General features: G+C 36.0%; 2 protein-coding genes across 4 annotated transcripts; both read right to left on the reverse strand.

Moving 5' to 3' along the window:
* Positions 1-272: 272 nt before the first annotated feature.
* On the reverse strand, positions 273-4,510 carry LOC112711390 (PWWP domain-containing protein 5). Of its 3 annotated transcripts, none has more exons than XM_025764029.3 (3): positions 4,316-4,510; positions 1,411-4,106; positions 273-636 (listed from the first exon to the last, which is right to left on the reverse strand). In XM_025764029.3, exon 2 carries the CDS (start codon positions 4,073-4,075, stop codon positions 1,421-1,423), a length of 2,655 nt encoding a protein of 884 aa, XP_025619814.1. In that variant the 5' UTR covers positions 4,076-4,106; positions 4,316-4,510; the 3' UTR covers positions 273-636; positions 1,411-1,420. The 3 variants fall into 3 exon arrangements, with proteins under 3 accessions (XP_025619814.1, XP_025619815.1, XP_072059437.1); XM_025764030.3 differs by having other exon boundaries at positions 1,411-4,087; positions 4,316-4,481; XM_072203336.1 differs by lacking the exon at positions 4,316-4,510 and having other exon boundaries at positions 518-636; positions 1,411-4,289.
* A 723-nt stretch (positions 4,511-5,233) lies between these two features.
* On the reverse strand, positions 5,234-9,548 carry LOC112711392 (uncharacterized). Its single transcript, XM_025764033.2, has 2 exons — positions 7,604-9,548; positions 5,234-5,658 (listed from the first exon to the last, which is right to left on the reverse strand). Exons 1-2 carry the CDS (start codon positions 9,502-9,504, stop codon positions 5,652-5,654), a joined length of 1,908 nt encoding a protein of 635 aa, XP_025619818.2. The 5' UTR covers positions 9,505-9,548; the 3' UTR covers positions 5,234-5,651.
* Between the last annotated feature and the right edge of the window lie 3,558 nt (positions 9,549-13,106).

Below are 13,106 nucleotides of genomic sequence, written 5' to 3' on the forward strand. Positions count from 1 at the left end.
TGTGTAAAAGATATCCACACAAAATATGTTCAAATACATTAGGACTATATTCTGCCTCAAATAACATGATATTTTACGATCTTGTCTTTTCTAACAATAGGCACGGCTCCAATGCTTTAATTGTTAATCTTTTCCCACCATTTATAACATTTTCATACACGTATCATTGAGCTTATTCTCTTGACCTTTTGTTGCTCAATATTTGGTCCCATTGATACAACGCTGTCACTACCCTTTTAGATGTAAACTTGCACAGTAAGCATAACACCATATTTTCTAGAATTAACTCTCTACAGTGACATTTGATTAGAAGGCCGCGAAGTAGTTTAAACAAAGTCAGAAAGCAAATTAAATTCCTAGTGCTATCACAGAAACTGGACAACAATCTCAACCCAATATACAATCCAAGGTCTATAATCTAGATAGATCTATCCAATGTTCTCAATACTACCTGCTCCACATAAGAAAGTAATATGTAGAATGAAGCAACACCATTGATTTCTTGCAAAGCGCTCTCTGTAGTAACCTCTTAGATTTGCAAGGTGAAAAAACATCTTGTGTTTCTGAAAACCCTACACATGATCATCTTGTTCCATATTGCTGCTCCAATGACATGCTTCCTTCATAACATTTTTCCTGGCATTAAAATATTTGTGAACCTAGTAAGATGATAATTCACTCAACTGGAATAAAATGCGTAAGATGATTTAACCTTCATGTTATGTGTACTAAACATGTTATGAAATCTATTCCAAAACCATAAATTGTTAAATAGAAGCACAAGCTCTCATGCAAACCGCAAAAGCCCATTGGACTTGAAACTTTTGTAATCCACAGAAAAACGAAGGGTAGTAAGAATTGATGTCAAAATCACATTGTAAATGAGATTTTAATAATGAATAAATTATCTCCCTAAAAAGCTTAAATCTGTTTATTAGAGATATAACCATGTGCCTCCTATCAATTTAAGTTTCTGAAAAAAGTGGTTTTACGAAATAGTATCAGAACTTCTACGACCGAAAAATCTCGAGTTTGATCCTTATTATCCACCAAAAGGGAAAAAAAAGATAAGGTAAATAAAAAAAAAAAGAAAAGAAAAGAGACCTATGCAAAAACTCGCACAAACCCAAAAGAGACTCTTGCGTCAAAGAATATATTAGAAATACAACTATTCATGTGCCTCTCCTGTCAGCTCAAACTTTGGAAAAAAGTAATTTTATGACAAACTTGATAAAGAACTAAATATACATTTAATAAAGGCACACAACCCCTCATTCAAGAACCCATTGGGTTTGAAGTATGGATAGTATACAGACCCACATCTATTAATATTTGACCTTAGTGCTAGTGCACACACTCAAAGCATCCAACCACTAAACATGGCAGACTAAATAGTAAAAAGTTACTGACCTCAAATGGCTTATACCATGTTTAGTTCAAAACTTGACAGATCAAGATGCATCTCCTGGTCATGTGTTGCGGGAAAAGATGAAGCTTTGAACAATGCACTTGGAGTATAGTTAAGCTGGTAATTTACAGGAACTGATCCAAATATGTTGAACTTCTTAACGCTACTGAAAGCAACCTCTGCATCAGCACATTTCTTGAAAACCACTCTAGCCCGGCTGCTGCTTCTATCAACTTCTGTTTCAGTTTCCTTTAGAGGTCCAAATCGCCTAAAGATCTTATTTAAGCTTGCTTCTGAGGGAACAGAATCCAAATCAGCAAAGTTTAGAACAAGTTCTGCAGGGGATTTATCGTCTATGTAGCCTGGAGGTTTTTCAGGAACCTCAACATGGTCGCTACCAGAATACTGTCCAGGTTTTTCAGGAACCTCAGCAAGATCGCTTCCAGAATACCGTCTCCGGGAATAAGTCTTACGACGAACTTGAACAGGTTTTTCAGGCTCCGAAGGGGCCGGCTCATTGTCCTTTCTGCCGCTTCCCTGTGAGGGTTGTTGTTCAGAACCATTTTGGATTTCCATACCCATCCAATAAGTGTCACCAAGATCATCAAATTCAAATGTTTCTTGCGATCCACCTACTGGTGGTTTCTTCCGTTTGGTACCAACTTTGTTTGTAGGCAAGATCTCTTCTCCAGAATAATCACCTACAACTATTGAATTCCTGAAATCAGAGAAGAAGCTCACGATAACTTTCAAGAAACCATAATCTCCACGGGGATCTTGTGCCATCAACTGAAGTAATGATAACAAATCATCTAAAGATGAAAATTCTGTTGGAAAACTCGGGCTTGAACTCTGAGCCTCCTCAATATTCGGGGAGAAAACATCAGATGAATTTCCTGAAAATCCCTCAGGGCTTCCATAGGCAATCTGAGACTTGTCTGCAGTAAACTTGATCATAGGGGATGGAGCTCTAGTAAGTTGACTTGCAACCCTTCGAATACGGTCACCAATTTTAAATGATGGTTTTGTTGTATTTGAAACTTTTGCAAGAGAAATTGTTTTTCTTGCACCTTTTGGCCCCGGGTCATCAGCATAGTGATCGATATTCTTAATTTTCTTCGGATGGGCTTGGGAAGCCTGATCACCATTGACATCGTCAGACCAATAATCACTACGTGGAGAATCTGGAGACCCACCCACTATTTCTGACAAGCTTCTTTTCTTCTTTCCTGAATAGATACCATCCTTCAGATTATGTTTACGATTGCGACCAGAGCTTGTGGCTTTTAACTTTCCAATAGCTTGACCATCGTTCTTGGTTACATGAGTTGCATGTTTGCCATCTTCACTCAAGCTTTTCTTAGCATTATTACTTAATTTGTTATCATCGTCCAATCCTCCACAATATTGTACCTCAGGCAAGTAAGAGCAACCCTTTAAACGATAGAATGCAAGCAATTGAGCTTTAGCAATTGAAAGCTGTAAGAGATCAAAGCCACCAGTTGGCAACTCTGCTAAAGTTTTCAAGTATCCTATAAGCTTCGTGGGTGAAAAAGAACTAACATTTAAAGATTCATCGACCACGTTGGGTAAATCCACTCCTTGCCGAATCCCAGCATTTTCAACAGTCTGGGTCTTTCCATCAGTATCTTTAGGTACACAGGAACATATTAGCCCAAATTCTACACGTCTTCTGACTTCATCCAAAGCACAATCTACAGCATTCTGAAATGATTCAGAACTGTTCTGTTTGGCAATACTAGAGAAATGTGTTCTAAATGGCTTTAGCTGAGATGCTTCATTCCAAGCAAATGTTTTATCACCAAAATAAGCCACTAAATGGCAGTCCTTTTTAGAATGCTTCATTGCCAGCGGGGATGCATCTGATGACTCAAATATCTGTCCTGGCCACCATGGATGACTTCTCACCTTGCCCCAGACCAAATCATGTACAGAAAACTCACGTTCCTTTTCTGTTGGCACCTGATAGGTCACCTCATAATTTTTCTCCGAACTCCCAGGTTTCGTAGATGAACATCTGGTTACTTTTTCATCTCTTGTCTTTTGCTGTTCAGCATCATCGGATTCTTCATCTTCAATATCCTGCTCCCCATGTGAACCTGTCTGCTCGTCACTTCCAGCTTGTTCTTCAATACTTTGCCTAATATCTGACTCAACCTGAGTAACATCACTCTTGGCTTCTTTCTCCAACATTTCAGTATCTACCTTTCCATCATCAATGCTTTTCTGCCCATCCGGTGATTTCAAGGTCACTTGACTTGAACCATTTCCATCCAACTCAACTGTCTCATGTTCACTCTTAGTTTCTAAGGACCTCACAACTTGAGAACCCTCAAAAGTATCCCCGGCTCTGTTACCAACCCCGGAAGCTCCTCCACCCGCAGGATTCACATCTTTATCCTCCTCAACTGACCCACCACCACAACCAACTTCATCATTCAGCTCAGCATCATCACTCCCACGAGTGCAAACACCATCTATGTACAAATCAGAACCTAACACGCCAACCATTATGTCCTTCCCATTACACTCCCCAACGAAAGCTTCATCCACCTCCATAGGCTCTTCTAGGGTTTCACCACCCATGTTTTCCTCAAGTGCCACTGTGGATTCTGAACTTCTTCTACAAGAACCCAATTCCCTCATCCGTGATTCTTCCTAAGAAATTTTGTCAAATCTAAGCAAAAAGTAAAAACCTCTCCTTAAACAAAGAAATTTACACATAGCAATATACCCATATAGGGATAAGAATAAAGAACATAAATTTAACCTATGGCTAGCGAGATTGAAAAAAAAAAGGGTTCGAACTTTGATATACGCATCAAAGAGAAAACAAATATGAAAATATTGAAACAAATATTAAGAGAGTGAAGAGGAGGCAAGTACCAGGTTAGATCTTGTTGAGGGAAGTGAAAAGAGAAGCCGAAGGATTTTGGTTTTCGTTGTTGGACTTTAGAGAGAGAAAAAGAACAAAAAAATACAGAATAAGCGAATGTTTACGCAGTCAGTGCGCGCGTGTCTACTCGGAAAATATCTTTTCTACACTCCGTTCTATTTCTATTGATCTATTCATAGTTAAATAACTGATTTAGAGGTAATTTAAGTAAAAGGTTTAGGCTTTCTTTGAAAAATAACTGTCATAAATAATATTTTATTTTGAAACTTTACAGTTTTTAGTTTTTTACAGATAATACAGAGCAAAAAACCAATAAATAATATAATGTTGTAAGTATAAATATTTATAATTATTACATTAGTAAAATATGAGTTAACTCACATATATTTTAAATTTCTTATAAACAGAATTATAAATAATGTGTTTATGTGTTTAACTGACAACATAATTTATATGTAGTAATTCAATAGAAGCTCATATCTTGTACATGTGAAAATGAGGTGTAGACCTCTAAAGTAAGTTCAAATAGCATTGTTAATTCAACTGAGTTAGTATTCAAAATTTCAAAGTGTTATAGTAATCAGATTACTTATTACCAATTTTCTCCCTTTGACCGTTTCAATATTAGGAGTCATTCTCACTCTGCCAAAGAATATTAGTAATTGTCAGTTTCATTTTAATCATTTCATTACACAATCCATTATCCATTGCTGTATAACTTGTTTAAAGGGATTATTTATTACTGAACACGAAAATTGATAATCCCAATTAGAAATTTGACTTTAATCATGTCAATGGTAAATGTCTATAAACTACACTTGATCAAGTTGGCATTACTGAAAAACCTTTCAGCAATGATTGTTATCCTTTATCTCTGCTATATAGCAGCCTATAGTAGATCTACCATATTGGATTCTAACTCTTACTTTATTTTCTAAAATCATTGTCAATAATATTCATCCACGAATTTTTCCAAAGATTCCTAGTCATAACCGCAATAAACTACAACACGAGACAGTTCACGTATATGAAATACCTAGCTTAAAACTTGCTATTATACAAAAAAGTGTAATAAACAAAATGGCAAAACTTTTCCTTGTTCTGCTGCTATTACAACACTGCAATAAGCATGTAATGCTTAGTGACTGATATCTTGAGGATCAGTGACGAGAAATCTCAAATATTTAAGTTTATGCCCTTGAAATTTGAACCAATGAGCACCATATCAGCAAGTGAATTCAGTATGTTGCGCCTCCCCTTGATGTCAAGGGACTTGCTTCTGTCTGCCCACTGATTCCAGCAACAGGTGATATTGGACACGCGAAACTAGTCCCTGCAAACATGAAGATATAACCTCAATGATCACACGCATGATCCAAAACATTAGAGATCAAATCAAAACAATCAACTGGTGCCGGCAGAGAGACTTGTAAGGTACGAAAGCAAAATTCAGAAACACCGCATGCAAACATGTGTACTCGGAAAATGTCAGATTTTTTATTAATGTGCTTAAACCAATTCTTATTAGACTACTTCCAAAAAGCACAACAAATAAGTGGAATAAATAAATCCACACTACTACTGGAAGATAAGTTGTAAGGAAACATTGGAGGAACACTTCAGAGCAACAAAGACTGAAGTACCAAGACTCCTTAAATCTGGTCTTCTTGCATATCATATTGTATCATATGCATTATCACAGAATACTATAGACACCTATAGAACACTGTTCTTCTAACTCCTACATATCATATTGTAATATATGCATCACATCTTTATCAGAATTACTTAACTAACTCCTACAGAATATTGTTCCTACAATTTTTCTATTAACTGAATAGAAATTGTGACATCAAATTGATGTAGTCAAGATCTGACAACAGTATTATGTCAGACTGAGAAGAATGATTGATTGGAGTTGGAGATTGGGGTGTTCAAGACCCAACCCGGACCCAGGGCATATTTTGTTGGGTTCGGGTTTGCCTTTTTTGCCGATGTTATTTTCGGGCCGGGTTATGCTTCGGGTCGGCTCGCCGCTTTTTAAACACTAAAAATATATATTTTAGAGTGAAATTGGTAATATCATTATACTTTTATACTTCAATTAATTTTTTTATATTATACGGTATTGTTTTTGCTTTAAAATAATTTATTTTGGTATAAATATGATATAACATTTGTTAAATTTAATTTTATTTTATATCGGGTCGACCTGGTTTAACCTGGTTTGTTTCGTATCACTTTCCGATCGGGCCAAAATAGACTCATCACCCTTTTAGATCCGGGTCTGGGCCTAATTAAACCCAGCCCAGCTCGGCCCATGGACACCCCTAGTTGGAGCCATGACATGTTGTTACCATGCGCAAATCAAGACACCGACACAATGACACTAACACCTGAATTGAAACTCAAGCTAGCCATTGCATGTAGAACCAAACATAACCAGCTAGGCACAAGCACTATTAAGCTTATTTTTCCATCCATTTCCTTTAAGGAAATTAAACGAGAGTTTACTACTACACTGGAACATGATACCATCACTTATCCCCTTGGGGTAAAAGGTTGCCCAAAACCACCCAAACTGCACACACACTAGTGAATCTTCTATACACGTGTGATTTAGAAAATGGAGCAAATTGTGTAAAAATGAAAACCAAAATAGTTCCACCATGATCTCATCTTCTGAGTTCTTAGCACTGTTAAACATGTGATGAGTTGGAAATTTGCATATTTTTACACATTTTGTGATTAAGAAAAGACACATTTATCCATGTGCAAATGATGTTAAAAATGTTCAACTCCACACCAAGGCATTCAAATTTCATGATACTAGGGCTCCAAGAATTAATCATGACTTTGCACTTGCTTAAATATTGATTTTAGTTAAAACAAAGAAAAGGCAGTAGCACTTCTGCAATATAACTAACATGCAGACACTGATTCCCAATGTCAACTGATGCTAAATTTCTATCACTAGAACAAGCCTCTAAGATTTCTACCAACATTTCCACTGATATAGCCAATGGTATAACTGATTTCCAAAATCTTAGAAGCAAACAATGGTATAACTGATAAAGATATAAGATTTTGAACAGCCAATGATGACAATGTGATTTCACATTTACACAAACTATTAAATGGCAAGCAAATATTTGAGAAACATTGACCTAAAAGGCTAAAACACAAATATTTAAGGAATGCATACGAATAAACATATATTCAACACCTCGACAGTTGGCAAAAGAGAAACTGGCATATATAGGGTGAGAGTTACTAACCAGTATTTTATCAACCCATCCCAGCCACATGTTGCTACCTTACTCTGCTCCAAGGGATGCCACTCACAACCAATGCACACACCTTCATGACACTTGAGAGTTCTGAAGACTTTGCAACTCTTCCAATCCCAGAACCAACACTTACCCTCGCCATCTCCTGACATCACAAAGCGCCCATCTGGCGAGAAATTGACTTGGCATGCGTATCCAGCCACAATATGACCGGCAAACCTCTTCTTCTTGTTGAGCTGAAACTTCTCCCTGGTGCTATAAATAAGTATCTGGTTATCCAAGCTCTGCGCAGCGAGCCAATTAGAGTTGGGGTGAAGCGAAATGGATGGCATTGAGTGCATGTGTGGCTCGCTAATGTACTTAATAACAACAGGGATACCGAATTCCCACACCCTGAGAGACTTATCATCACTGGAAGTAACAAATCTCCTATTGTTATCAACAAAAGTAATGGTATTCACAGCACCAAGATGCTGATCATACTCCTGAGTTATCTGCCCTGTATTCATATCCCATTGAACAATCTTCTTATCGCTCATACCGGCCAATAACACATTCTGCTTATCCTCGTCAGGGTTAAGCCTCACCACATAAGGGATCTTCCCAGTCGAAAACGTTGATATCACCTGCCCAGTCTCAGTATCCCAATACTTGATATTCTTATCATAACCAGCACTCAAGAATTTAGTCCCATCATTGCTGAAACAAATATCCCTCACCGCCTTCGAATGCCCCATGTAAGTCCTCATACACTTCCCCGAATTGAACACATCCCAAATCTTAACCTTGGTATCCATACTTGCAGATAATATCAAATGACCATACTTGGGGAAAAACCGAATTGCCGAGACACCCTTTGTATGTCCACTCCAAGTATGCACCAATCTCTTAGGTATATAACAATGATCATTGCTAGCCTTAGCATCTTTAGGAGCCGCAATCCAAGACCTACCCTGATAATCCCTCTCTTCCTTCCCATGGAAAGTGCTCTTATCCTTAACAGCCTCAGCCTTTTCGCCACCAAAACCGGCCTTCTCTTCCCCTTTCTTCTTGGCATACTCCTCAGCATACTTCTTCTGCTCCTCAGTCAACTCACCCTGCAACCCTTCCTTCTTCCCAAACCAAGGACTCTTCTTGTTCTTCGCAAGCCACACATCCGAAGCAGGGTTCTCAGCCTCTCCTTCTTCGTCAACACCACCATCAAGTTCTTCTTCTTCCTCCTCTCCTCCCTCCTTCTTCTCCATTTTTCGCCGCTTCTGCTCGCGGTGGGGGATGTTATACACCGAAATAGCGTTGTTCTTCGCTAGGGCATCGAAATCGCCGACGTAATGGGATGCGGAGGGGTCAGCAGCATAGCCAAACTTGTGGAAGGTATTATACTGCTCGTCGAAGAGAAAGGGGTCGATGGCGGCGTCCTCGACGAAGCCAAGCTTGTGATTGCGGAGGCCCTGGGCGATGCCGTCCTTGGCGTAAGGGTGGGAAGGGCCCTGGATTGGTGCCCAGAGCTGGTCGAAGGTAGGGTTGAAGGCGACGTTGTGCTGCGTGGGATCAATGGGGTTGGAGAGGGTCTTGCGGTGTGGGTGCACGGTCAGGGCGAGCATGGTGTCGTCGACGGAGGGAGCGGCGGAGCGGCCAGGGAGGAGGCGCGGCGGGGAGGAATCGGGGGAGTTAGGGTTTTCGGGCGGCGGCGAGGAGTCTGGTTCGTCGTCGCCGGAGTATTGGTGTAACAGATCCATGGTAACAAAGAGAAAGTGAATGTGATTTGAGATGGAATTTTGCGAAGAAAGGATGGTAGTAACTCCGGAAGGTGGAGCTGCAGGGTAACGGTTCTTGGATGAAAGGTTTTGCAAAAATGTGCCCTCCTTCCGAAAAATAAAACACACACACATTAGTTTTAAAAAAATTTAGATTTGATCATTTGACACTTTAATTTAAATAATTTTTTAAACTTAATTATCTTATAATAAAATAATTAAAAATTTATTTGTCAATATTAAAAATTTGAATGAAAACTGATGAAAGAACAAGTTTATTAGACAAAAATAATTTTTACAAATTTTTAGAGAATAAAATTTTTATTAAAAATAAAATATTCAATTAAAATTTTTAAACATTAATTTAAATATTTATTAAAAAGATTATAATTTTAAAATAATAAATTATTATATTAGTTTTCATAAACTTTAATTTTGATAAATAAAATCATAGTTTTTTAAAATAATCTTAATTTGATAAATACAATAAATATAAAGATATACAGCAAAATATTCTTAAAAATTAAACTTTGACTCGATTTTTTACAAATTTGTTTAAAAAGATAAGATCTATTAATTTTTAAAATTTTATTATTTTAAGTTATGTAAAATTTTTATTTAAAAAAATATAATTTTACTTACAAATTTTATAATGCTATCAAAACTACTATAAAAACAAAATTAATATGGTACTCATGAAAAATAAGTTTTATTTGACAAAAGCACTCGAGTTTTAAATTTTTGTCAAATCTTTTAAAAGATTATTCAAAATTTTTAAACTATCACTATCAACTCTATTATCTCCAACCTCTAAGATCATCACTACTACTTTTTTTTCAAATTCTAAGTTTTATTATGTCGGTCAAGATGGGTCGAACTCCGCCAATCGACTTGCCAAAAAGAAAAGGACTGGGTTATGATTTTAGACTCGCAAAACTAAAAACCTGACCAAATTCATAGACTTTGATTGGGGTGGGATTGGGGTGGGATGGACTGTTCCGGTAAGTAAGTAGTTTTTTTTAAGGGTATTAAAATGTCAAAATTAAAGTTAAGGTTAGTGTGGGTGTCATTTAAAAATTTAGGAGTGTTCAATGCAATGAATACTAAGAATACAAAAAAGTATAGTGTAATGACCTAATTTCTATCACAAATAAGGTGTTATTAATTTGTCTCCCTAAAACTTTAACTCCTTATTAAATAGCCTATGAGCCTTATTTGCTGTTAGAAACATGAATGTATTTATGGGATAAAAATATTTTAAAATCACATTGCGAAGAATAGCAGTCGTACACAATAAGTTATAAATCATAACAGGTGATAGAAATAAACTTATTTCACAACATAATCACACAAATTGCATGCAAAGCAGCAAGAGAATATAAAGATGGTACTAGCCATACAAACGTAAGTATTATTATGGGTTAAGTATTATTTTGGTTCCTATAGTATAAGTCGAAAATTTTTTTCGTCCCCAACCTTTTTTTGCATACAAAATCGTTCTTAAGGTTTAACTTGGTTTTAAAATCGTCCTTATCTTAAGGACCAAAATCGTACGGAGGTGGCGGCAGAAGCGGAGGCAGAGGTGGATCGTGGACAGCTTCTTCTTCTTCTTCTTCCCTTCCCCTTATTTTTCTCTTCTTACTTTGTAGAAGCAAAAACACTCTCTTCCTCTTTTTATTTTATTTTATATTTTTTTATTATGGGTACTTCGATCGAAAATTTTAATATTTAAGTAAAAAAGACAATTTTAAAACTTGGTTTTAAATCTTAGAGACAATTTTGTAAGTAAAAAAAAAAGTTGGAGACGAAAAAAATTTCGACCTATATCTTAGAGACAAAGTTGTACTTAACCCTGTTATTATTAGTCTATACTTAGACTCCTTTAGTATAATACATATATATAGTATAAACTCCAACTTAGATAGACACCTTGAATCCTAGCTCATTTAAAAAGTCTATAGTCTATAACCTAGGCTAAAAAATCCTATCCCTCAAAAAAGTACTAACTAAAAGAGGAAAAAATACTCCAAGTCCTGTAACTTCACATAGCATTGGGTGTCTGAAAGCACACTACCAGTCTAGGATGTAATAAAAGGGTAGTATCATCTCCTAAATGGGGTAAGAACTTACGGTTCCTAGTAGGGTATTAACGAGTAAAACGAATCTTTGAGCAAGACTCTAGCGCAAAAGTAATCATACATATAATCTTTTCGACCCTATATTATACGATCTTACTTTCCTTTTTATGTTATTTCTTACCGTTTTTCTTTCATTTTTAACTTTAGAGTCAATCTCATAACAGCCAACAAGTAACAGTAGACAATCACAAACAAACCCACACAATCACAATACAAACAAGTCATAGATCACAACAACAAGAATTCAAGTACAACACAAGATCACAAAGAATATGCTACAAACAATCATGATGCATGTCTGTCCTACACAGGCCATAAGCTCACGATCGGTTTATATTCCGCAACCCAATATTACCTAAGAACTAGTACCAGATATGACTTCTCAATTGCGTCATTCCGTGTATATGTGTTGACGTGGTTATAAAGTACCACCAATTTGTGACCACATGCAATCATCGCAAAACTTGACGCGATAATATATGCCCAATGAAAACAATTATTTATCAATCTGTGGGAGTTCTCGGGATTAATAATTAATCAGTTTATGGGTTTTCTACATTTAAACAATCAATAATTGGTGGGTGGGATAAAACCCCAATCCCCACGTTCATACAGTTCGTGCGTTGAGCAAGTGGGACTAAACCCTTAACCTTACTAGGCAAATATTTAATCATCTAGTTTGCTTTTACTGTTCTTTATCTCCTTCTCAATTTTAATCATCAGTTTTCTGTTTTCATTACTCAATTCTCCTTTTTCAGTTCTCTTTCTCAATCAATCTTTCAGTTTTTAGTTTTCTCTTTTTGTTTTTTCATACTTCACGTGCTCTTTCTCTTTCTTCTTTATGTATCTTAGTTAGTCTTTTATCACTTTTCTTACCTCACCCTAAATATTTTATGAAGAGAACCTGAACCTCTAAGTTCCTAGTCTTAAATTACTTTTTTATGTCTTTTATTAGAAATTATCATTTCATCCCTAATCTTTTCTCAATTTTACTATTATCTCCCTAGCTTTTATTTTTTTATATTTATGTCCTAAAACTTTCATTTATTTATATTTTAGTCCTTAAACTTTTACTTATTTATACTTTAGTCCCTAACCTTTTTTCATATTTATATTTTTATCCTTACACATTTACTTAATTATCTTTTTACCGCTATATTTATACTTAATTATCTTTTTATCTCTATACTTTTACTTAATTACCTTCTTACAGCTAAGAATTCGGTTTGACCATTTTACTTTCATATATTTTGTTAATTGACCAAAATATCTTTATACCTCCAAGTTATCATTTTAATCTCAATCTTTTACCAAAAGACTACTTTATCCTCATTAACATTTTACCTTAATACCCTCCTCTCTTAGCCGAAGTGCTCTCTCTCCTTTACCACATAATTTTCCTTCTATTTTTCTTAAATCATGATAATTTTCTTAAGCTTTTCTTTGATCTTTTAAAGCATTTTTATTTTCATGTTTCAACCTTCAAATTCATGCCAAACACAACATTAAACAAGCTTAGTAACAAGTTCTTTACAAGTGCAAACAAATTTAGTCATGGTACTTCTAAAGAATATCTATTTTCTAAGCATGTAAACAACA

Source organism: Arachis hypogaea, chromosome 9, assembly GCF_003086295.3.
Source record: "Arachis hypogaea cultivar Tifrunner chromosome 9, arahy.Tifrunner.gnm2.J5K5, whole genome shotgun sequence".
Classification (NCBI taxonomy): Eukaryota; Viridiplantae; Streptophyta; class Magnoliopsida; order Fabales; family Fabaceae; genus Arachis; species Arachis hypogaea.